Consider the following 24,684-nt stretch of genomic DNA (forward strand, 5'->3'; position numbering starts at 1 on the left):
TCACCTTCTTCTGTAAGGCGCAGTGAAAGACAAAGATGAAGACCCCCTGGAAGGCGTTGAAGGTGGTGAAGAGATAGGCCATGACCACGGACTCCTTGTTGATAAAGAGGAGGCCGAAAGCCCACGTGAGGCCCAGCAGGAAGAGCAGCGCAATGGCTCCCAGGGCCCAGGATCTGGGGGGGTGGTGGGGAGGAGACAGGACGTCAGAGTCCCCGCCGTCAGGGACACCACCCCCAGGGCCCTGCTGCATGTCCCTATTTCAGCAAGTCTGGGCAGTGCCCTGGGGTGAGCGGGCCTGCCCAGCGACACTCATCAGCCCAGCTAGGCCTGGGGGGCATGTGGAGGTCGGGGGGTCAGGGTTCTCTGAATAGCCAGTCATTCTCCTGTATCCTTCATCCTCTTGGCTACACTTCCAAACCTTTAATCTATCTTTTGCTGCCTATGTGTCTTTAAGTTACCCTAAAATGGACTCGCGTATTTTTTTCGGCCACCTTGCACAGCTTGCGGGATCTTTAGTTCCTCAGCCAGGGACTGAACCCACACCCTTGGCAGTGAAAGCACCGAATCCTGACCACCAGACCTCCAGGGGACTCGCTGTGCTTGCTTTGTGAACTCTCTCACCCTAAGCGGTGATGTGCTTGAAACCTTCATTGGATGTGCTAACACCGTGTTGTCTAATACTCGTTAAACAGACACACAAAGAACATAGTAAAACACCACCTTCGTCCTTAAAAAGCAACACAAGAGGTGAGAACACCACCTTTCGGGAAAGCCTGGGAGAGGCTGGGCTCAGCTCAGAGGTGCCAGGGCAGAGGTGCAGGGAGGGGTGCTCACTTAATGTTGTCGAGGCGACTGGAGTCAGGCTTGAGCACGGATGAGCTCCGGACCATCTTGTGCAGAGTCACCATGAGGAACACCAGGTTCACCTGCGGGCGGGTGAGGGGAGGGCTGGCCCGAGGCCCCTCTGCCTCCAGGCAGCGGCTTCTGACCAAATCCCAGCTGCCACCCCCGCCTCAGGGTCCCCTCTGCTGGTATGTGTGCTCGGCCGCGTCCAACTTTTTTGCAGCCCCATGGACTATACCCCCCGGGCTCCTCTATCCATGGGATTTCCCAAGAAAGAATACTGTAGTGGGTTGCCATTTCCTGCCCCTAGGTGCCTGTTAATGTGGCTCTCGGGGCTGGGGGGACAGGGCTCGGGGGCCTGACATAGAGCAGGAGCTCACACCACAGCTCCTAGACAGACCGACCTCAGTGCTGGAGCTTTACAGACACAAGCTGCTCTTTTTTGCCTCAGTTGGCTGCTCAGTTTTCAAGGGCTTGGGGAAAATGGGGGTCTGGGGGTCAGAGCTGGTCTGGATGAAGGACAGACTCAATGCTAGGGATACTGCCTTCCAACTCACCACAATAACAAAGGAGACGGGCCCAATGAAGCTCCAGATGAAGTAATTGTCCACTCGGAGCCAACACCTGTAAAGGAAGCAGGGCCGGGAAGAGAGGTGTGGCGGTGCAGGGGAAGAGAAGTGAGGGGGGCAGGGGAGAGGGGGTGCGCTCTTCCCTCCCTCTGACCCCCAGGGCCCAGGGACTCTAATGGCTCAGGCCCCAGAGCTCAGGAGAAGGGAGGCCAGTGCCCTGAGGGTCCTGGCTCAAGGGAAGCTGCTGAGCAGGGAACCACAAGGAGGAGAGACTAGGTGGAGGGGGCACTCACGCCTTCTCGGTGCCATAGCTGCGGTAGTCGATGGCGGCCGCAATGCCCACCACCAGGGCAGGGAAGCAGTACCCGCCCAGGTAGTAGTACTTGGTGCGGGAGTACTCGCTCTCAAACACCTCCACCAGCAGCAGGTAGAGATGCACACCCTCCAGGCACAGCCAGGAGAAGGCGGCCAGGAAGAAATAGTGCAGCAAGCCCGCGAAGATGGGGCAGGCGATCTGGGGACAGGGGTGGGGAAGCAACGCAGGTAAGGAGCTGCCCTGGCCGCCGACCTGCCAGTGGGCATCACAATCTCCTCCCTGCCCCTTCCGCTCCTGCCCCAGAGTCCCGCCCACCTCATACTGAGTCTTGTCTATCCCGACAAGGAAGAGCAGCTCCGCCAAGAAGAGGTTGATGCAGAGGTTCTTGTGGATGGTGTTCCGGTCGGTCTGTAGCCCCCGCAGGAAGCAGAAGGTGGAGATACAGATGGCCAGGCAGACCAGGGAGATGACGATGCCCACCCAAGTGATGACCGACAGCAGCAGCTCATTGATGCGGCCCTGGTACTGGGGAAGGAGCAGGGGGCATGCTGAGCCTTGCACACACACATGGGCCAGGCCCGGGGCCACGAGCTGCAGCCCACTGGGCCTTCTGCCACCTACCTGGCCTTCTGCCCCACCCCAGTCTACTAGCCAGGCCCCCACCCCTCTACAGGTGGCACGCTCACTTCCCATGCTCTGGCAGGCTTGTGGAGACATGACAAAGGTTGACACCAACTTGCTTCTCCAGCGGGCCTTGGGAAAAGGTGGAACTCGGACTAGGGAGAGCCAGACATGTGGCCTCCTGCCCTGGGCAAGACTCAGGGCCCCCCATGCCCATGAAGGTGGCCTTCCCTGGCACCACCCAAGAGGCCATGCAAGGCTGAGCCAGGAAGCAGGCCCGCCAGGAGGGGCGGGGCGCCGGTCAGCTTACGATCTCGCGATGCGCCATGAGCACAGCAAAGTTGGTGAGGTGGCTGCAGGCACATGTGGTATGGGTCTTATTGGACTCCACCAGGCGGCAGCCCTGGGTTGACCAGTAGCCCAGCATGGAGCGCTCTGAGTAGTTCCAGAAGGAGCAGTTAGCGTTGAAGTGGTTCTTGGCCTGTTGTGGGGTGGAGGCCAGGGAGTCAGAGCTGGGAGTCCAGCCCCAGCCCCAACACCCCACCATGGGGACAAGCAGGAGACATGCCTGGGGCTTCCAGCTCCAGGTCACAGCCTGAGATCTCCGGGGACAGATGGCCCGAGATGCTAAGGTGGGGGCTGGGAGGCTGCTTCTCCAGGGAGGGGTTGTAACTTGCTCTCGGGGTGGGTGAACACACAGTGCGGGGTATGGATCTGCAGCCTGGGAAAGCGGAGGGTGCTGGGACACTCACGGAAGGAGTGGACATCTCAGCTCACCTCCAGGTGGGCCACAGTGAAGATGACAGGGTCCATCAGGAAGACTCGGCTGGACTCCTTGTTGATGGACGCTGCGATGACCTGCGAGTTCACCACCAGGGAGGCGCCCCCTGGGCCCCCCGAGCCTGCTTCACCCGCCAGCTTCACCGTGGCGTTCTCGGTGGACAGGAAGAGGCCCAGGTTGTTGTAGAGAATGAAGACAACCTTGACCACTCCTAGGTAGGACAGGCCCAGCAGGCGTGTGTCAGCCCCTGGCTGGTGCCGCCCTCCAGTTACACTGGCTGCTGGGATCTTTGAAGTCAGGCTGCCGCCCAGGCAAGGGGGCTCTAGGAGCCCTTCCGTGGGACCGCTGCTCAGTTGCAGGCAGTTCCCAATGGCAGGGTAGTGATCCAGGACACACCTCACCCACCTCTCACTTTCTGTGTGACCTTGAGCAATTCCCTAACCTCTCCGGGCCTTAAATCTCAAATGGCACAACCTGCCCTAAACTCTGAGGATCATGCTGCTATCGCACAGGAGTGAGCCCTCCAAACTGTCTGAGGTTCTGTGGGGCTTTCTGGGGTCCCCCTGAATCCCTTGAAAAGTTACACTAGCTTGCATGAAGGACACCTCTGTGTGTTGCTATGGGCTCCAACCTCTCATCAGAGTCTTCAGCCTGATCAGAGTTAAGAACTTCCCCATGAGAAGAGCTGGGGTACCGGCTCAGGGTTCAGACACTGACCGTTGCGGCTGTTCTGCTTGATGGTGTTGGCAGACAGCTGGATTGAGTTCTCGCTCGGGTACTCCTGGGGGAACACCAGCTCCTGCACTTGGCCCTCAGTGTTCAGGACTGTGACCTCGAGGACTGTGGGGACGGGGTGGCAGGGCACACAAGGTTGGGGTCTGTCCACAGTCCAGAGGCTCAGGCAAGGTTGAGGGCCAGGGTAGCCCTGGGTTGTCCAGGAGGAACAGGGACCCCCCCACCCTGTTCAAGTTCTGCACCCCGACTTGCCCCCCGACCTGACAGCAGCACTCACCCACGTTCTGCTTGGCGGCCAGGAAGCGGGCCGGCTCCCTGACATTGTCTGCCAGTAGGAAGGCGCCCTCTTCCAGGACGTCTAGCAGCATGGTGGCCGTGTGCGCCTGCTCGGTGGCGTTCATGTCTTTCCAGGACTCGAGGGCCTCCGGCCGCAGCAGGTTGTCCACTGTCTCCACCACAGCCTGCAAGTGTGGCGGGGCAACGCTGCGACTCCCGCTCTGTCCCTCAGTCCCTCCAGCTGGGCTCCGCACCCCCTTCTCGGAACCTCTATCCCCCGGTGCCTCCTGGGGCCAGCCCCACTCACTCAGGAGACAGGAGCTCCTGGGCCTCACCTTGATGTAGTCCTTGCAAGTTCTCTCCCGCTTGTGCATCTGGGGAAAGAAGGAGGTGGGGTGAAGGCTGGTCTCCCAGCCCCTCTCCTTGAACCCTGACACTCACGTCTGGGCACCAGAGAGATTCCTCTTCTGTCTCTGCCACTGACCTGGGGCTAGCCCACGAGCAAGAGCCATTGCTAAGGGAGCCCCCACACCCCCAGGACCATCCAGGAGGGAGTCCCTGCCGGCCTGGGCTCTGTCTCGCCTTCTCCTCTCCTGGCCGTGGATGGCCGCCTGGCTTTGCAGTGCCAGGCTGGGTGTCTCCCAAGTTCCTAGGGCGGTGCCCCTGCCCCACGGCCCCCGCCGCCGGGCCCACCTTGTTGTAGTTCTTGCCGGCCGACTCGCGCTCAATGGGCCGCAGCGCCTGCAGCTGGGCATCCAGAATGTCCAGCAATTGCTCCATCAGCTTCACAGAGGAGGACACATCACCCGCATAGATGGAGCCCCGGGTGTGGCGGGCCAGCTCGCTGGCAATGTTGGCCGCGTTCTCCCCACTCTTGATCTGCAGGAGGGAGGAGGGGGAGCCCCCGGTCTCGTCAGGGACCATCCTGCTTCTCTCTCCACACACCCAGCCTGCTCAGCCCCTCTCATCCCTCTCTGCGGTCCCTTCTCCCTGCCTGCCCTGGCCCTCCCCATCTGTCTGTCCCCTCTGGAGACTAGGGGTGGACCCCAGCCTGTCTCCCCAGGAGTTCCGCCGCCCCCCGCTGTGCCCTGTGCCTGGGCACCCAGGGCCAGCAGGGTAAGCATGTGTGCCTATCTGGGGGTGGGGTGGCTGCTGGTACCTTCTGGGCCACCTGGTTGACCCAGGGGGAGGTGCAGTTGCTGAGGTCAGGGCCCCGGGGATTCCAGAGCCCCAGGGCTGGTAGACACTGGAAGGAGGCAATTCCTGTAGGGACAGACACACAGGAACAGAGAAGGGAGCCACGGGGAGGGAGAGGGGAATGGGCCAGAGCAGGAAAAAGGAGATGGCAGAGAGAGGGGGACGAGCAGGTGAGGGAAGAGGTGAGGGGGCACGGAAGACCAGACATGAAACAGGCCAGACAGTCAAAGAGAGGTGTCACTCTGAAATGACATGAACCGCCCACTTCCCCTAAACCCTCCCTCTCGGCTCCTCTTCCAGCTTGGCCTACCACAGTCAGAGCCTTCCGGTCAAGCCTACCTTGGAAGCCCCACCACGCCTCTCGCAAAGCCTCTCTGACCCTTCCCTCGGATCCCTGGAGCCTGTGGTCCCGGCCCTGCCTTCTCTGGTGCGTCAGCTGCTGTGTCCTGACCCCCAGCTGCTCCTGGGCCTGTGTCCATTTCGGTCCGAGGCCAGGACTCAGGTTAACTCCCAGGGGCTCCCTGCAGGGTCCATCCAGGGCTTTGCATGGCAGGTGCTTAGAATTGCAGGAGGGGACAGGGGTGGAGCAAGGGGCACTAACTGAGCTGTGACTGTGCCCTGGGGACACAGCTGCAGACATGAAGCATGACCCTTGCATACAGCCCACTTTGGCAGGGAAGGTGGACAGGTAAGTGCATCCAAGCTGAGTTAGGGGCATGTCCCCTGTCCCTTTCCTGGCCAGGCCAGCAGTGGTCATTCCCCAAGCCAGCTGCAGCAAAGGTCACCTAGGCTTGGCACTCACCTCGAGTCCCCTTGGGGCAGGGCCTCTCCACCAGCATGCCCTGCTGGGTGGCCGGCCATTGGACCCGCCGCACCTCTCGAGGTTCACAAAAGAGTTCTGGGGACACGTGCAGATTGGGGGCAGGGGGCCGCCGGGTGCTGGGGGCCGGGGCAGTGGCTGGAGGTAGGTCAGGTCCCAGCTGGTTGATGGCACCCACGGGGTGCGTGGTGAGGGGTGCTCGGCGGAGCGGGGTGGTGGCTGCTGGCGAGGCTGTGCTCGTCAGGGGTGTGGGCCGGGCTGTGGTGGTTGTGCTGAGGGGTGGGGAAGTGGCTGGGCCTGAAAGGGAGAGGGGACACAAGATGCGGTTACCCCCAGGGTTGGTCTCCCACTAGGTCTGAGAGATCTCCCCTAGCCCCTCTCTGCCCAGAGGCCCCACGCACCCCTGGGACTATACAGCGTCAGAAGGTGGCAGAAATCCACTCATTTGTCCTCTGAGGTCTGAGAGCAACTGCAGAGGACAAGCCAGGAAGGCAGTGTTGCAGGCTCCCACCCTCATGCTCCTCTTACTCTGGGCTCTCTGGCCTGGCCACGTCCCTTCCCTCTGGGGACCTCAGTTCCCCCTTTTTTATTCGAGGGGACTCTTCTTGAGCTGTGGGGCTGCACAGAGCTGGTTTAGGGTGGCTGAGGGGTTAGAATGAGACTGCCGAGAGGTTCCCAATCCTAGTCAATATCAGCAGTTCAGCTTTGCTGTTTTACTGGTACTCCCACCCAAGACTGGGGTTGAAGGGGTTCCAGGGCTCAAAACGGCCTTAGGAGAGTGCAGCTTGGCTAAAAGCCCAGAGTCCTTGGTCTAGTTTCTCAAATAAGCAAGCTAGCTAATCTCACATCCACCCAGTGCTTGTGTATATGAAAATCGCTCAGTTGTGTCCAGCTCTCTGAGACCCCCATGGACTGTAGCCTGCCAGGCTCCTCTGTTCATGGAATTCTCCAGGCCAGGATATTGGAGTGGGTAACCATTCCCTTCTCCAGGGGACCTTCCTGACCCAGGGATCGAACCCAGGTCTCCCACATTGCAGGCGGATTCTTTACCATCTGAGCCAGCAGGGAAGCCCACCCAGTGCTTGGGTTTCCTCATCTGTAAATGAGGCAACAGTAAGCCCTGGCTCTCAGACTGCAAGGATCAGAGGAGTTAATTGGAAAGTGCTGAAAACAGCCTGTCCCGTTGCTACCTCTGTGACCTCCAGGGTTCCCTTGAACGCACCTCCAGGTCCTCTAGGAGCTCAGAGTGCACCCCCCTCCGCTTGAGACCCAGGGGCAGGGGCTGTTGGGGAGTGAACTCGAGCTGTCCTCACCCGCACTAGGGTCGGGCGGCCCAAACTCCAGGCTATAGCGCACCACAAAGTAGTTGTTCCAGACATAGAGCTGGTTGTCGCGAGGGTTATAGTCGACAGAGGAGACGAACTGGTAGGGGTTGGGAAAGGCCAGGCTCACAGGCTCCTCACGGTTGGCGTTGGTGTTGAAGGCGTAGTCCACGCGGTTGCCGGCTGCCTCGCTGTCGTCGTCCACGTACACGGAGCGCAGCACGTACAGGACGCCGCACACCATGAAGGCGTTGGACGCGGAGCGCTTGTCGTAGCCGGTCTCCCACGTGCCCTCGAAGCGCAGCGTGTAGGGGTTGAGTTGGCTCACCACCAGCCGCCCGTTGTTGCCCTCAGTAGCGTAGATGACCCACAGCCCGTTCTCATCCACTGCCAGGTCGATGTCGGTCTTGCCCCCCCAGCGGTAGGGCGAGGTGTCGTGGTAATTGGCTGTGTTGATGACCGTCTCCCCGCTCTTGATGCGCGTGCGCAAGTCGTACTTGACGATGTTGCGCGTGCGCTCCTTGTTGTAGAAGACAGCGCCGTCGTAGACCACGAAGCCCGTGCCGTCTACGCGGTTGGGCAGGCGATAGGTGGTGGTGTGGCGCGCTGCCACGTAGTCCTCCCACGAGGCGTACTCGGTCAGCGTGTCCGTGCGGTAGGGGATCCACGGCATGACGTAGATGCGGTCACCTGCCTGCAGCGGGTCCTTGCACCATGCACCAGACTGGTGCTCCGACTCGTGGGTTGAGGTGGGCTCCAGCACCTTCTGCAGGGTCCCTGGGCACACGAAGACTGGGTCGGGCGGGGAGGGGCAGGGAGGACACAGGGAGAGGAGGAGGAGCGGGGGGCGGGGTGGGGGGGACGGGGGTGGCAAGGGAGAGGGAGAGAGAGAGGCGAGTTGGTCACATGGCCAGCGGGGGGAGCCAGGCTGTCCCCTCCTGCTGCTGCAGTCACGGTTGCTTGGTAGGGCTGGTGATGGGAAGGGGGTTTCTGGGCTGGGACCCCTGCCCTGCCCAGCTGCCCCTCTCCCTGGAGATGTCAACCCTGGAGGCCATTAAGAGCAGGGTTAGTGGTGGGGGAGTAGGGAGGAGGTGCCCCTCTTTCCTTCCCTGGCTGCTAGAGACCCCACAGGCTGGGGATAAGGGGTTTGGCAAGAGCCATCCGAGAGTCAGTCTCATGTGCCTTTAGTGGGGGATGGAGAGATTTCCTCATTGGAGCCACTGGTGGCTTTGAGGTGCCAGGGACTCAGGGCCCTGTCCCTTTGCCATCATTTGCGCCCCTATGGAAGAGCTAGGGTCAAGGGTCCCATCTTTCACCAACCACACCAGGACACAGATATATATATATATATATATATATATATACGTTTTTTTAAAAAAACTCCATTTTCTTCCTCCTGCAAAAACTGCAAGGTAGAGTGATGTTTCCGTACCCACTGTGGGTGGGTGTCAGGAGCGCACTCCTATTCCAGGGTGAGAGAGGCACCCAAGGTTCCTGACGCAGCCTGTGACAACCCCCCACCCAGCACCCAGGAAATCAGGAGCTGGGGAAGAGTTTTCGGAAAAGTCCAGCCCCTCCTGAGGGGTGCCCAGCCCTGCCCCCAGCCGGCAGGGTCTCTCATGGGGTTTATCGAGCAGCAGACACTGATACTGGTGCACAGGGGTGGTGGGGCGAGGGCAGAGAGGGAGGGGACTCCCGGGAGAGTTGGGTAGTGGGGAGGAGAGCTGTGTGGAGGGAAGAGAGACAAGTGGTGGTGTGGGGGCGCTCGGCGAGGTCCTGGCTCCAAGGGAGGCACGCCGGAGAGCACCTGGGAAGAAAGAGTTAGTGCTGGCGAGGAGAGAGGGGGGTGAGCAGAGAATTCACTCCAAGGCCCAGGCCCGACTGAGGGTCCCTTGGGGGGGCAGTCCCAGGTCCAGCTCAGAGGGGGCCAGGGAGGGAACCAGGTGCTAGGATAAAGACCCAGCCCGCCCCCGACAGGCCCCCCACCTCCCCTTCCCCGACCCGATTTACCTGCAACCATCCCCGGCTCGGGAGGAGGGACCAAGGCAGCGCTGATGTCAGAAAGGTGGGGGGCCCCGCCCCACCCCCCCATTCCCTGAAAAGGAGGAAAACCTCAACTGCATCTCGTTGGCCACCAACGGCCTGCCCACCCTTGCCCAGTCACGACCCAGCGCCACCGACTCCTGGACTCCCCCTACTGGCCCGGTGGCAGTCTGGGCTTGCACAAACAGTGTGGCCAGGCTCCCCTCCTTCTCCCACAGTGGCGAGGTCCCTCCAACCAGGATGGCTGGGGGCCTCCCTCTCGGCGCCGCCCGACTAGCAGAACCTGAGGACCGGCCGGGGTGAGAGTTTGTAGTGAATTCTCTGCTCCTGCTTGGCCTGTCACCAAAGCAGCCGGCCCGAGGGGACAAGAGAGGGCTGGGACTTGGTGCTGGCTTGGGGAGGGGCGTGGCCCCAGTGGCTAGAGGGCCTTGGCCAGGAACCATTCCTCATTCCAATTCCAGCCCCATTCTTCAGCAGGGTTAGGTGGGTGGCTGGGGATTCCAGCCCGCCCGCCACAGTGTCAGGGACTTTCTGATCCAGGGGTCTTGGGTCACAAAGCAGCCAGGTGCATGCCCTGCTTTAGGAAGGGGAGGGAAGCCTGGGGCTCTAGCGCTGTGTTCCCAGTGCCCTGAGGGGTTAGCCTGCACCTTCTGTCCAGCCCACTGGCCTCTGCCCTTTTCTCCTGTGCCTGGGTCTTCCCTCTCCCCAAGCCAGGCCCCCCAGCCACCTTTGTGACGCCTGACAGATGTGTTTGTATGTGTGTGTGTGTGTGTGTGTAGGGGGGGTGGGCAGTGGGAGGTCTCAGAGCCCGGCCTGGTGGGCAGGGCATGGAGAAGGAAAACGTGGTTAGAGGTTACCCTGGGGGAAGGGGGAGAAGATGAGGAAGGGCCTGCTCGGGGCCTTTGCCAGCAAGGACCCTGCCCCAGCGCCAAGCTCCCAAAGCCTTCTCTGCCCTCCAGCCTCCTCCCACCCGTCCCTTGAAGAGAAAAGATCCCAGGCTGCGTGTCCGACCACCACCGGGCCTGCAAGAAGAGTGTCTGGTGCTGGGCGGAGAGACTCCAGGAAAGAGAGAGGGAGAGAGTGGTGGGGTGCAGTGAGGGGCAGGGCGGTGGGCTGGTGGCCCAGGCCTCTATGAGATGGGGGGAGGGACAAGGGGGAGGGGAGCAGCTCGGAGGGACCCCGCCCTGCCTCCCTCAAAGGGGACGCTCCACTGACCACCGTAATTTCAAGGCCAATGTGATCCCAAAAGGTCATCTCTCCCATCCCCGCCTCAGCGCTGTCCATTTCCCACGACTTCCAGGGGAGGCGGTGGCCCTCCACGACAGCCAAGTCCAGCCCAGCCGCCCTCCCTACCGCCGTGGAAATTACGGTGCTCATGGAAGCCCCCAGACCCAGCCTGTGCCTCCCCCGCCCCCCTCTCTCTGGTCCTCTAACCACAACAGCCCAGAAGAAACCCTGACTGCAGCTTCGCAAGTATTTCAGAACCAAAAAAAAAAAAACAAACAAACGCTCCCCCGCCCCTCGCTCCCCCAACCGTGAGGCCCACCCCCGCCCCCTCGGGCCCCCCAGTGATCTGGCAGGCGCCCTCCCCGGGCTGGGGGCAACTCACACCCCTCTCCCCAGGGGCTGCCCCCCACCACCCCCCGCTGGTGGAGGATGGGGTGGGGGTGGGGAAAACTGGTGCTCCGTGCTCCGAAACAGCTCTGGGCCTTGGAAACGCCAAACCAGAAGGAACTTAAACCACCAGGAGCCAGAGAGAGAGAGAGAGAGAGAGAGAGAGAGAAATAGAGAGAGAGGAGGAGGAGAAGGAGGAGGTAATCTGCTCCCCAAAAGGAAAACAAAGGTGTGCCCTCCCTCCCGCCTCCCCTGAACCAGACACAAAAGTTGGGGCAGGAAGAAAAGAGAAGACAGCCGGCTCCCCGGTGCCCTCCGCCCCTAGTCGGGAGCCAGGGAAGAGGGTCCCTCTCTCCCCACCCACCCTGGATGCTTATAGACTTCTCCTGAAGGAGGCAAAAGAAGTATGAGAGAAGGTCAGGTTCCCCCCCCACCCCTGCAGGGGCCAGGGACTAGAAAGGAGGGACAGGGAGAGACAGACAGAGTAAGAGGAGAGACAGACAGAGGTAGAGAGAGCAGAAGGTCCTGCCCGAGCTCAGAGAAGCTCCCTTGGGTGTCTGGAGGGTGGAGTTGCCTGGTCGCACCAGGGCTGGCCCCACCAGTGGGGGGACACCGGGGTGGGGTGGGGAGCGACTGGACCAAGTTGGGGGGTGGGGGGGTAGAAGAAGGGGCTGGAGGGGAGGGCAGGTCACATAAGTGTGGTACAGGTAAAACAAAGTCTGAGTTAGGGGTTAGCATTGGTAACAGTGCGTTTACCTTTCTGCTCCACTTCTACTTTAAGCATCGGAAGAGAGAGAGAAAACAAATTGAAAAAAAAAATGTGCAAGAAAAAAAGAGAAAAAAAAAAGATTAAATTGCTTTCGTTTCTTTTCTGGCAACACGCCCCCTTTTCCTTTCTTTTCCTCACTCCTGGTTCCCCAACCCCGAAGGTAGAGCAGCCCCCGCCCCCATGTCCTTTCCTCCTAGGGAGGATGTCGGGAAGACAGTCACAGGGAGGAGGGAGACACACGGGAGGACAGAGACCGAGAGAGACACGGGTTGGGGGCAGGGAGAGGGGGCATACAGGTAGGCAGACGGACAGAGCCCTCAGCCCGGAGGGGGCACCCCCAGTGCAGCAAGGCTGGGGAGGGGAAGCCCCAGCCGGTAGGCAGCTCCGCTCCAGGGGCCACCAGGAAGGGATGGTGGGGGTGGAGGAACCCCTTGGTCCCCTCCAGCCCTGCCTGCTGCCCTTGTGCTAGAACCGGGGGCCCAGGAGGGGATTCAGTGCCACCCTCAGCCTGGGAGCACCACAGAGAAGACACGCAGGATGCCCTCCTCTTCTGTGCTGGCCTTAAAAAGAGTCCAGCTGCGTTTCCCCAAACCCTCGGAACCCCACCCCCACCCGGAAGCCAACACAGAGAGAGGGTGGCAGGTCGGACACAGAACGATGGAGAGGCAGACAGGCGGAGCCCGGGGCCTCCAAGAGCCCCATCGGGGAGACGAGGCAGAGAGGGAAGAGGCTGGGCTGGGGGCGACATCACAGACGGGCAGGACAGCAGGAGGGGCCACAGACACGCTCCCCCGCTCCCCCGGGGGCAAGCCCGAGGCTCAGTCTCTCTGCCCAGCTCCCCCCTGGGGGCCCAGGAGCTGGGAGCTCCCCAGCCCACAGCTGGGATGGGCAGGCGGGCAGCACCTGGGGAGGAAGGGGGCACGGGTTAAACTGTGCTCAGCTGCAAGGCAAATCCAGCGTTAGTCGGGCCTGTCAGGTCCGTGTGCCAGGGGAGGTGGGGGGTGCCCCACACACCCACTGCTCCATTCCCATGGTAGCCCCGCACCCACCCCCGACCAGCACTGGGGTCACCCCAGCCTCTGAAGCCCATGGCAAGAGGGGCTGCCCAGGCTGTGCCCCCTCCAGGCTCTGGGCCCCCTGGCCCCTTAGGAACCTCTGACCTGGGCCTCGCTCTCCTGCCACCTGTCTGCCGGGAAGGGCAGTGTCTGACTCCCTTCCCAGCGCCTCTCCCAGAGCCTGGTACACAGGAGGTGCTCAGAGTCTGGGGCTAAGTGAGTGCCAGGCCTCCCTGTTTGGTGGCCTGGCTTCCATCACCCTTGGAATGCCAGCCCTCTTCTTCTGGGACCAGGAGTTAGCCCAGCCCCCCAGATACATCCTCCGTGTCAGTGAGTGTGAGAATGTGTGTGTGTGCATGCGCACCCAAGCGCGTGTGCCACTGCCTCTCCCAGGGCTCAAGGTAGCTCTCTCCCATCAGACTGGGGGCTGCCCATTCCCTGAGCCCTCCTGGTCTCTGTGGGTCATGCCCTCCCACCCACACTCGGAGGTTCAGCTCTAGGAAGTCTCTACACCTCTTCCCTACTTCTGTACCTGCATAGTATCCACTCATTTGTTTTTGTTTTTTTTTCCCACTTGCTTTTGCACGCCACTTGGACCAAGAGATTTTTCCCCCCCCTGCTTTTTATCTGCCTGGTCTCAGGAGAAACTGGGCTTGTCAGCTGGTGTTAGTTTTATTTTTGATTACCAATAGCAATAATAATTGGTAAAAGTCATGGTGAGTGGTCAAAAGAAAAGCAACGACTACTAAGTGCTCAGCGCTTATTAGGCGCCAGGAAGCGAGCTAAGCACCCCTCTGGCAGCGTTTCGAGAATCCTGTCTATAAATGAGGAAACAGGTTCAATGAAGTGAAGCAACACGACTTCAATGAAGTGAAGTAAACAGAACGGGTGCAGTTTCCTTCACATCTCCCGCTGGGGGTGCACAGAGAGCTCTTTACCCACGTTCTCCGGAGTCCCGGCAGCATCTCAGAGGTGTTTGATCCCCTCCCAGCGTCACAGAGGGAGGTGTAGGCTCAGCTGGATTGAAAGGGCACCCAAACCATTACTGAGCACATCCCGAACCAGGCTTGGGTCTGGGCGCTGGGGAGGGGGTTGAAGATGAGGTCTCTGCCCTGTGGGGGGAGTTTACATCCAGCACTTTGCCACCACGACTGGGCTCTGTGGCGGGCCCTGGGCTGGGCGCCTTGCACACATGACCTCCCAGACTCTTGCCTTCTTCTGCAGCGGCCCAGAGAAATTTAAGTCATTTGCTCCAGTTTCCGAGCCAGAAAACCCAAGGGCCGGGGCTGAACCTCGAACCCAGTCTAGATTTTTCCACTGTGCTGTGCTCCCCAACTCCTGTCCCCCTTCCCCTGCTGCCCCAGCCCACAGGGGGTGGGCAGTGTCCCCAGTGCTGTGGGGAGGCTTCAAGGATCAGATGGGCGTCCCCCTCAGGCGGTGACTGGAGGCCTCGGTCGCTGAAAGGAAAGGGTAAGGAGTAAAAGAAGAAAGCTATGGAAGCACATGAGGCTCTTATCTCCCCCAGCACATCTGCGGTCACCTGCGAGGAGAAATCAAAGGTTGGGGGGAAGGCTGGGGTGGGAGGGGAGAGGAGAGAGAGTCACAGGGCCTCCTGCTCCCCCGCCCCTGCCCCCCACACTCAAGACACCCTGGTGGCCCTGCCTCCTCCCCCTTCTGCCCAGAGGGCCCTACCTTCAGGTTGGCTACATGAAGCTGGGGGTGGAGAGGAGGGAATGGATGATGAGGAAGGGTTGGGGGAGCATGAGGGCTGGAAAGAAGGGCCATGTTAAGGGTGGGGTGCTGAGGAGGAGAGACCCTGTTGATGGTTTGCTTCCTTTAGTTGGGTGCAAGAATGGAAGGCCCCTGGCTCCCCAGATCACCTTCCTCAGGATGCCTGGGTACCACCCTCAGTCCAACATGGCAGCACTTCCTGTGCAGAAAGGAAGTACTGGCATGCTAACAGGCAAACCAACCAAGAGTTAAGAATCTGTGGAAGCTGCCCCTAGCCCTTCACATGAGATCTGCTGCCAGGCCTCAGAGGATGACCTGCTTGTCTATGGGTAGCTTCCAGGATTGGGAAGGGGCAAGAGTGGGGGCCTGTGAGGAGTGAGAAGGATAAGAAAAAGGAGAGGGAGCTGAGAGGAAGTGGGGTTAGAGGGAAGAGCATGTGTGTAAGAGGTGGTCAGGAAGGGAAGGGATGTGGGAAGAGCAGGGGAGGAGGAATTAGACGGCAGTGAGGTCAAGGTCCGGGGAGAGGAGAGATAATAAGTGTGCCAAGTGGAGTATTTGGGTGCGGCCTTGAAGTGTATAAATAAGCCAAGGGCAGGTGAAGAAGCAGGGTGAGCAGGCCAGAGTAACAGGAGCTGGAGAAGGTGCCCAGTGGATGGGGACAGAGTCAAGGGTGGGGGTGGGGGTGGGGCAGACAGCGGTGTGGACAAGGGAGTCAGAGCAAAGAGAATCTGTGAGGGGGGGAGCGGGTCCAGCCATCCCTGTGTTCCTGGCCCAGCTGGGCCTTGTGTGTGTGTGTGTGTGTGTGTGTGTGTGAGTGTGTGTGTGTGTGTGTGTTCAAGGTGTCTCCTCCTCACTTGCTTCTGGGAGGGGGAAGGGCCCATGTCGCGTGAGGAACAAGATGACTCACTGTAGGGGACACAGTCGTACTGCACCTCCAGGTACTTGTAGGTCCCAGGGCAGGGGTCCGGAAAGGCGTCGGAGCCAGCGACCACCACACACTGGGTGCGGTTGTTACACCTGTGGAGGAGAGATGGGGGGTTGGGAAAAGACGAGCCTGGAACTGGGCGGGGGAGGCCCAGGCTCAGGAGAGGAAGGGACATCTCCACTTGGGGAAGGAACCACGGTGACCATGCCAGGGGCCGTATGTGGATGTTGTTTTCTGCCTCCTGTCTGCTCTCTCCTTCCAGATAGGAGTCTTCTATTCTCAGGCCTGGCACAGCAGGAAGCTCAAGGCTATGCCAGAGGGTCACTCCATAAAATGTTTTTCCAGTCACCCTTCATCACTTTCCTCCTGAGTGTCACCTGTGCCATTACGTCTCTTTTTTTCCCATAAATTGACCATAAAACCTGTCCTTTGTTCAATAAGATGTGAAGCCATACATACAAGGTGGTATCTTTGTGAACACTGATGAAATGCTCAGTGCTTGCCACCTCATACCACGTCTTGACATGTCCCACCTTTTGGACAGAGCTGCCGCAAGGCTCTGCAGCCAGAGAGGGGCAGAGTCGTCCCTTCATGCTGAAACCATCCTCGGTTCCCCATGCGGAACTCCCCCAAGTCCCTGTCAACTTCTCAGGAGTCTGGCTACCACGCGATGGGAAGTCTACTTAGCAACAACAAAAAGATGTTTCTTCTCTGCTGTCTATACCCACGGTCAAGGTCTCTGTTTCCTGGAGCAGCTGAGTCTTGGCTGCGCAGGACAGCACCTTGACTGTAGGTGTGAAAGAAGTGGTTTGGTTGTGGGGGGGCTTCCTGACAGGTATGAGGCAGAGGGGGCTCCTGCGTCTTCACTTCAATCCTGCTCTTAACCAATGAGTGCTTAACTCATGAGCATCTGCCCATACCCACACTCCTCACCTCCCCTTTTCAAAAATATAACACTGATGGGAGGTGGGAGGGAGGTTCAAGAGGGAGAGGACATATGTATACGTATGGCTGATGCATGTCGATGTATGGCAGAACCAACACAATATTGTAAAGCAATTATCCTTCAATTAAAAATATATAAATTTAAAAATATATATAACACTGAGCTCAGATGGTTAAACAGAGACTTTGTTACCTATGACCCAAAGAACTGAAAGCAGGTCCGTTCATCTCCTGCAACACTGAAGGTGTATTTGTGTACAACTGCTTGTATATGAATGTTCACAGCAGCATCATTCACACAATCACCAAAAGGTAGAGACAACCCACGGGCGAATGAGTGGATAAATGGAGCACAGCTTACCCACACAGTGGAGCATTATTCGGCCATAAAAAGGAAGGAAGCGCTAATACTACACCATGGATGAGCCCTGAAAACATCATGCTCAGTGAGAGAAGCCAGCCTGAGGCCACGTGTTTCACAGTTCTATTTATATGAAATGTCCAAAACAGGCAAATCCAGAGACAGAAAGTAGATTAGTGGTTGCCAGGGACTCAGGGGAGGGGAGGGGGGTGGGGAGTGACTGCTCAGGGTGATGGAGTTTCCTTTTGAGGTGATGAAAATGTTCTGGAACTTGACAGAGGCAGAGATTGCACAATATCGTGAATGTAATTAATGCCACTGAACTGTTCACTTTAAAATGGTGCATCTTTTGTTATGTGGATTTCGCCTCTATGAAAACAAAAAGAAAAACACAGAAATGCTGGCCTTCCTGGAAAAACCACATGTCCAGCCTCCCCTGCTGGGAAGTGCCTGTGACTTGAGTTCTAACCCAGAAGGTGAGAGTGGGTATGATGTAGCCTTTAAGGGAGTGGCCCTGGGGTGGAAGTAGGGGGCGGGGTTTCAGTACTCAGATAGAAGCAGGTGCTGAAGGTCTTTTCAGTTCTGATCCTGTTTGTGAGCTAAGTCCCTTTAGTTGTGTTTGACTGTTTACAATCCTATGGACTGTAACCCACCAGGCTCCCCTGTCCATGGGACTCTCCAGGCAAGAATACGGGAGTGGGTAGCCATGCCCTCCTCCAGGGGGTTTTCCCAACCCAGGGACAGACCCTGTCTCTCTTACATCTCCTGCATTGGCAGGCAGGTTCATTACCACTAGCCTCACCTAGGAAGCTGATCCTGTTTAGGCCACTGTACTTACCCTGGGGTGTCTCTGTCAGAGTCACAGAGCTGGACCCTGAACTAACGTAGAGTCTCCACATGTGACGACAGTGGGGGCAGTGGCCTCATCACGTTCGCTCGGCCCCAGTGACCGCACTACTGTGTCCCCCACCCCTCTGCCCCAGAATTGAGACCCCATGGGCGTCGGAAACTAGGCGAGTTTCTGTGCAAGCAACTTGGGGAGATGGCGAAAACCACCATAGACCCTGAGGCTGGTCCGAGTAAAGTGGGCAGGGAGGATCTGGAGAGGCAGTGGGTAGGAGAAAAGGGAGGCTGGACTGGGATGGTCCATGCAGGGGTGTTGGGAGATGGAAATTAGGGAAGAGGGAGAAGATTGCTTCAGGGAAATAGTTTTTTGTTTTCTGTGTGTTTTGCCACACCACTGGACCTTATTTCTCTGTGCTAAGTTGCTTCGGTTGTGTCTTACTCTATGTGACCCTATGGACTATAACCCACCAGGCTCCTCTGTCCATGGGGATTCTCCAGGCAATAATACTGGAGTGGGTTGCCATTCCCCTCTCCAGGGATCTTCCCGACCCAGAGACTGAACCCAGGTCTCCTGCATTGCAGGCAGATTCTTTACCGTCTGAGCTACCAGGGAAGTCCCCAAAGAATACTGGAGTGGGTTGCCGTGCCCTCCTCCAGGGGATCTTCCCAACCCAGGGATCGAACCCATGTCTCTTATGTCTCCTGCATTGGCTGGTGGGTTCTTTACCACTAGCACCACCTGGGAAGCCCCTGACCAGGCATCAAACCCATGCCCACTGCAGTGGAAGCTCAGAGCCTTAACCACTGGACCACCAGGGAAGTCCTGAGAGTAGATGTTTGAGAAAGAAATGGTGGAAGTGAGAGGGTGATGTGGTTCCAGCCCGGCCCACCTACCTGAGCCACTTGACCATGCCCATTCCCTGCCCCAAGCTCTCAGAAGGCTTCTGGAAGCCCCATCCAGTGAGGGATTCTAGAATCCCTGAGGAGCTGTGGAGCTGGCCCCAGGCCTCCCCTTTTCCAGTTTTCTGCTCAGGGTCCTGGAGTGAACCCTGCTCTCTCTCAGGCATTTGGCAAAAATTCAGTGAGCGCCTGTGGGGTAGCTGGCTGCGGACATGGTGGAGACAGACAGCACTCTGTGGGGCTGACAGCCCAGGGAGGGAAGACGTAAAAGAGACATGATAAAGAGGCAATACAGCCAATGAACTGTGGGCAGAAGTCAAGACTAGGAGAGAGAGAGACAGAGAAGGGGCTGGGAAGTGGGGCGGGGGCACTGTGATTTTAGAGTGTGGTCAGGTAGACCTCATTAAGAGGCTAGTCAGGCAAAAAAAAAAAAATCCCTGAATGGGGGACTTCTCTGGCAGTCCAGTGGTTAAGACTCTGTGCTTTTAATGCAGTGCGGGGGGCGTGGGTTCAATTCCTGGTCAAGGAAATAAGATCCCACGTCCTAGTAGCGGGGTGCAGCAAAAAACCATAATTCAAATGAAAGAACCTGAGTAAGGGGAGGGAGGAGTCACGTGGGTTTCGGGGAAGAGGATTCCAGACAGGGGGAACAGCCAGCACAAAGGTCCTGAGGGAGCCCCTAGCAGGAGGTGGGTGATGAGTCTAAGGAGTGGCCAGGTAACTGAAATCCAGTGAGGAGGAGCATGGAGAAGGTGAGGACTAGAGAGGACGCTGCAGAGTGTCCAGGGCCTTGTGGACCTGAGGAGGACTTAGGCCTTTTGCTCTGAGTGAGGTGGGCACCAAGGAGGGATCTGATAGGAGGGCAGAACCTGACTCAAGTGCTCACAAGCGCTCTCTGGCTGCTATGGCGGGAACAGACTATAGCAGGCAGGCAAGAGAAGGCAAGGAGAGGGGGCAGAGCATGCTGTAAGCAGCCGTGGGGGGTTTGGCGTGGAAACAGCAGCAATCAATCTGGGTTAAAAAAAATTTTTTTTTTTAATCTGGCTGCACTGGGTCTTCACTGCTGTGTGCTAGCTTTCTCTAGTTGCGGCGACAGTGCTACTCTCTAGCTGTGGGGCTCGGGCTTCTCACTGCGGTGGCTTCTCTTGTTCCAGAGCACCGGCTCTAGGTGCACGGGCTTCAGTAGTTGTGGCACATGGGTTCAGCAGTTGTAGCACATGGGCTCAGCAGTTGTGGCACACAGCATCAGTTGCCCTGTGGCATGTAGGATCTTCCCGGACCAGGGATTGAACCCATGTCCCCTGCATTGGCAGGCGTACTCTTAACCACTGGACCACCAGGGAAGTCCTAAATCTGGGTAAAATCTGAAGGAAGGGCTGACGAGCTGTAGGTGGTCTGGCTTGAGTGTGTAGCTTTGTACACCTCCCACCCCCCACTCAAACACACACTTACAGAAAGGAACAGTCTTCACACTCCCTCACTCCCTCACATTCTCACACACCTCTCTCTGACACAAGCACATAACCTTCTGCCGTCCATGTTTAATGTCACCTCCTCAGGGAAGCCCTCTGGGCTGTCCCTCAGCTCTTCTGACACAGCCCCCTGTCCTGCCCTGGCCCTTACCCTGCAAGCCCCCGCTAATCTTAGGATGAGCGTCTGGAGGCAACGGGCTTTTGGCGAAGGGTACGGCTTGGGGAGGTGACAGGCTGGCAGGGGGTGGGCTGGGTCTTACTGGCTGTTTGCGTGGCACCTAGCCCCTAGTAGCTGCTCAGGAAATATGTGTCGAATGCCCACAAGGAAGGGTGAAGGGGAACAGGGTGTGCTGGCCATGGGGCGCGCAGAGGACAGGCACCTTATTTGGGGCCCCTCGGGACTGCTGTCACCCCTTCCTCCTGGAGCCCCTCACCTCTGGGACATGATCTTGAAGGCATCCGGCAGGTAGCACTGCACGTTCTCCATCTGGAAAGGGTCGGCGTCGCAGATCTTGTCATCTGTGCGCCCATAGTTGGCATTCTCCACCATGATGACGTCGCTGCCCGGGCACCGCAGCTCGATGGGGTAGCCTTCACATGCCAGCTCCCGGCGCATCAGCCCAAATGGGAGCCCAGCCCGGCTCAGGCCTGCAGGGAGAAGAGGGAGGGAGTCGGTCACCACCAGGCCCAGGAGGGGTGGGACAGAACCCCACTGAAGAGGCTCCACCTCCAGCTTGACTGTATCGGCCTGCAGGCTGTATGAACCTCAGTTTACTCATCTGTGAAATGGGCTTCTCGGTGTGCCCACTTGTGTAGTAAGGCCATTAGCCCAGCCCAAGAAGAGTCTGGCTCCTGGGACGTGTCCTATGAGCCCTTCTAGTGTCCTTTGTGAGAAGAGTGTCTTTACTTGGGGGCCTGGAGCCATGCCAGGATAGCCTGTGTGAACTGTTAATGGGTTAAATCAGGTCTTCCCCCCTCCACCAATTCAGATGCTGAAATCAAGCCCTAAGCCCCAGTATCTTAGAACAGCGGTCCCCAACCTTTTTGGTACCAGGGACTGGTTTCATGGAAGACAATTTTTTCCATGGACGGGGTATGGGGACGATTGTTTTCGGATGTTTCTCATAAGCAGCGCGCAATCTAGACCCCTTGAATGCACAGTTCACAGTAGCGTTCACGCTCCTATGAGAATATTAATGCCACCGCTGATCTGATAGGAGGTGGAGCTCAGGCGGTAATGCAAATGATGCAGAGCAGCTGTAAATACAGATAAAGCTTCATTTGCTGGCCCACCACTCACCTCCTGCTCTGCAGCCTGATTCCGAATAGACCATGGATCACTACTGGTCTGCAGCCCAGGAAAGGGACCCCTGCCTTAGAATACGAGCAGATTTAGAGATAGCATCTTTACCGAGGTACTCAAGTTAAAATGAGGCCACTAAGGTGGGCCCTAATCCAATATGAGTGCCGAGGAATTGAAGCTTTCAAACTGGTGTTGGAGAAGACTCTCGTGAGTTCCTGGGACAGCAAGGAGATCAAACCAGTCAATCCTAAAGGAAATCAACCCTGAATGCTCATTGGAAGGACTGAGGTTGAAGCTGCAGCTCCAATACTTTGGCCACCTGATGCGAAGAACTGACTCACTGGAAAAGACCCTGACACTGGGAAAGATTGAAGGCAGGAGGAGAAGGGGTTGACAGAGGATGCCATGGTTGGATGGCATCACCAACTCGATGGACATGAGTTTGAGCAAACTCCGGGAGATGGTGAAGGATAGGGAAGCCCGGTGTGCTTCAATCCATAGGGTTGCAAATAGTCGGATGTGACTGAACGACTGAACAACAACAACAAATCCAATATGAATGGTGTTCTTATAAAAAGAGGAAATTTGGACCCAGAGGCACACAAAGAAGGAAGATGATGTGGAGATGCAGGGAGGAAGATGATGACCACCTATGAGCCAAGGAGAAGGGCCTGGAATAGACTCTTCCCCAGTGGCCTTCAGAAGGAACCAATCTTGCTGACACCTTGATCTTGGACGTCTGGCCTCTAGAACTGGGAGGGAATACCTTTCTGTGGCTTCAGCCCCTCAGTCTGTGGCACTTGGTCAGGACGGTCCTAGCAAACTATTAAATATAGTTCACTAACAATGCGGTTTCAGGTAGGCGTTTTGGGTGATGTATCAGCTGACCTCTTGAGGGGCTGGAGATTGAGGCCAGCCATGTCTATGTGACTGAGCCTCAGTAAAGACTCTGGACACCAAAGCTCAGAAGAGCTTCCCTGGTTAGCAGTATAACATGCGTGGTGTGGCTCATCGTTGCCTAGAGAGTTCCCGCTGTCTGAGACTGCACTGGGAGGGAACCACCTGCACAGAACCTTCCCGAAGTTGCCCCATGCCCCTCCTCTCCTGGCTGATTTTCATCTGTATCAGTTCACTGTAGTCAACGATGTTGTTGTTTAGTCACTACGTCATGTCTAAATCTTTTGTGACCCCATGGACTGTAGCCTGCCAAACTCCTGTTTGTGGGATTTCCCAGCCAAGAATCCTGGAGTGGGCTGCCATTTCCTTCTGCAGGGGATCTTCCCAACCACGGAATCGAACCTGGGTCTCCTGCATTGGCAGGAGGAATCTTTACCATCTGAGCCACCAGTAATCAACTATAACCGCAAGGGATGGTCTTCCCTTGTGGCTCAGCGGCAAAGTCTGGTGGGCTACAGTCCATGGGGTCCCCAAAGAGCCAGACACGACTGATCGAGTAAACAACAATAATGGTGCTTGTGAATTTCATGAATCCTTCAGGCAAATCATCAAAGCTGAGAGTGGCCTGGGGCACTTCTCTAACTTCACACCACCCCCACGCACAGAGCAGGGAGGGTGTATTAGGGAATGTCCTCACGTTCTGGAAGAAACCACAGAGCCTGACTTTGCTACTTCCCAGCTGACAGGCCAGGTGGGTCCTTTGGGCCAGGGTTCCTCCCAGTGTGGCCCTGGGCATATCCACACTGTGTTCAGAGTGCAGATTCTGAGTGCCCCTAGACCCAGGCCTGCTGATCCCGAATCTCGGGGGTGAAACCAGGAGCCCCCGAATGGGTACACCCACCCGTGATTCCCATGCACACTCTCGTCTGGACAGCTGCTGCTGGTGCCTCACCAGGCCTGTTTCTGGATCTGTAAAATGGGCAAACCACAGCCCAGGGATGTACTGGGAGGCTTCTGTGCTAGAAGATGTTCTGGAAGGAGGTGCTGTGGACAGCGAGGGCATCCCAGGGAGGGGGCCCTGGCTTTCACTTGGGAAACTTCCTAGGGTTGCCATGACAATGGAAGAACTTGCCATGGGAGTGCCTGGCTCTTGGAGGGGCTACATTGTCACATGTCAGCTCCCTTCCTGTGCCTTTCAGGGACTGCAAGCTGGGACTCAGGAGCCCAGTGGTTAGGGTTTAAATCCCAGTGCAGCCACTCCCTGGCTGGTGGCTTCACGTAGTCACTGACCACCCCAGTGCCCTTACTTCCTATTCTAGGGAGCCAACAACACCTACCTCACGGGCCTCTGCTGAGGGGTGCAGAACTGGTCCGCAGTGAGCAGACAGGCCCCTGATTACTACTGTCAGGAGGATGATTAAGGCAGCTCGTCTCTGGGGGACAGAGCGGGCTCAGCACCATCCACGCCTGCCGGGGCAGCCACCTTCTTGCACACTGGTCCCAGCCAGGCCTATGCCAGGGGTCCGAGGGAAGCAGGGATACACAGCAGGGTCCCAAGCCACCAACATGGAGACTGTCACTGGTGGATGGAGAGAAAGTCCCAGTGTGCGTTGGCAGCAGAGACAGACGGACCCCCTGTGTTGCGATCTAGTCCCTCTGATGCCAGCTGGGGGCCCAACAGGGTTGGCAGCCAGGCCCTCGGGGTTTTTTGGGGTGAGTTGAGTCCCACTTGGGGAAAAGTTTTACATGTGTTCCTCCAGCGCCATCTGCTCCCACATCTAATTTTAGTCCTTCCTGGGTCTGGGAAGGAGGCTGGGGGTGGAGGGCTGGCTCAGATGGGTCTGGGGGTGGAAGCAGCCCCACCCGGCCCCACTGGGGCTGTAGGGCAGGACCTGGACGGGCAGAGAACACGGGTGCTGTGGGATTGGAGGGTGCCAGCTGGCCGGAGCAGTGCCAAGGCCTGGTGGCATGGCTGAATGACGCCCCCTCTACCTTTGAGGCTCTCTGTGAGAGGGAGCGCTGGTGAGCAGGGCTCACCACCAGCAGCCTCCAGACAGGGCTGGGAAGAGTGGGGCAGGGGGCACCCCCAGGGCGAGGGTGAGGCCGGCAGGCCTCCTCTCTCTGCTTCTCATCCCGCACTGCCCTTGCCCCCGCCTGGGCCCACCGTAGGGACAGTAATTGAGTAATCGGGCGAGGGTGGGCGGGTAGGCTCCGGGCACTAATTGTGGCGTGTGCGGGATCCAGGGCCGGCATAGGGCCGAGCCGGATAATTAGTTGTTTTTAAATAAACGTCAGCGGGCATGCTTTAATTAAGCCTTCTTCCCAGCGAGAGCCTCGGAGATG

At 58.1% G+C, this 24,684-nt stretch overlaps 1 protein-coding gene across 4 annotated transcripts in view; it reads right to left on the minus strand.

The window, feature by feature from the left end:
- Positions 1-24,684, minus strand: part of ADGRL1 (adhesion G protein-coupled receptor L1) — a 50,553-nt gene that overhangs the window by 6,326 nt on the left and 19,543 nt on the right. The window contains exons 3-19 of one of the 4 annotated variants that reach the window (XM_027547990.1): positions 20,576-20,789; positions 15,600-15,709; positions 11,894-11,911; positions 7,472-8,272; positions 6,141-6,455; positions 5,301-5,404; positions 4,835-5,020; positions 4,477-4,515; positions 4,143-4,326; positions 3,848-3,970; positions 3,127-3,341; positions 2,660-2,830; positions 2,044-2,253; positions 1,706-1,926; positions 1,401-1,467; positions 835-926; positions 5-173 (exon numbers count right to left, since the gene is read on the minus strand). In XM_027547990.1, coding sequence (XP_027403791.1) covers positions 5-173; positions 835-926; positions 1,401-1,467; positions 1,706-1,926; positions 2,044-2,253; positions 2,660-2,830; positions 3,127-3,341; positions 3,848-3,970; positions 4,143-4,326; positions 4,477-4,515; positions 4,835-5,020; positions 5,301-5,404; positions 6,141-6,455; positions 7,472-8,272; positions 11,894-11,911; positions 15,600-15,709; positions 20,576-20,789 — 3,239 coding nt within the window. Of the gene's footprint in view, positions 1-4; positions 174-834; positions 927-1,400; positions 1,468-1,705; positions 1,927-2,043; positions 2,254-2,659; positions 2,831-3,126; positions 3,342-3,847; positions 3,971-4,142; positions 4,327-4,476; positions 4,516-4,834; positions 5,021-5,300; positions 5,405-6,140; positions 6,456-7,471; positions 8,273-9,490; positions 9,576-11,893; positions 11,912-15,599; positions 15,710-20,575; positions 20,790-24,684 lie in introns of those variants that run through there. The other 3 variants (XM_027547991.1, XM_027547992.1, XM_027547993.1) reach the window with 3 other exon arrangements.

This window comes from Bos indicus x Bos taurus, chromosome 7 (assembly GCF_003369695.1).
Source record: "Bos indicus x Bos taurus breed Angus x Brahman F1 hybrid chromosome 7, Bos_hybrid_MaternalHap_v2.0, whole genome shotgun sequence".
NCBI lineage: Eukaryota > Metazoa > Chordata > Mammalia > Artiodactyla > Bovidae > Bos > Bos indicus x Bos taurus.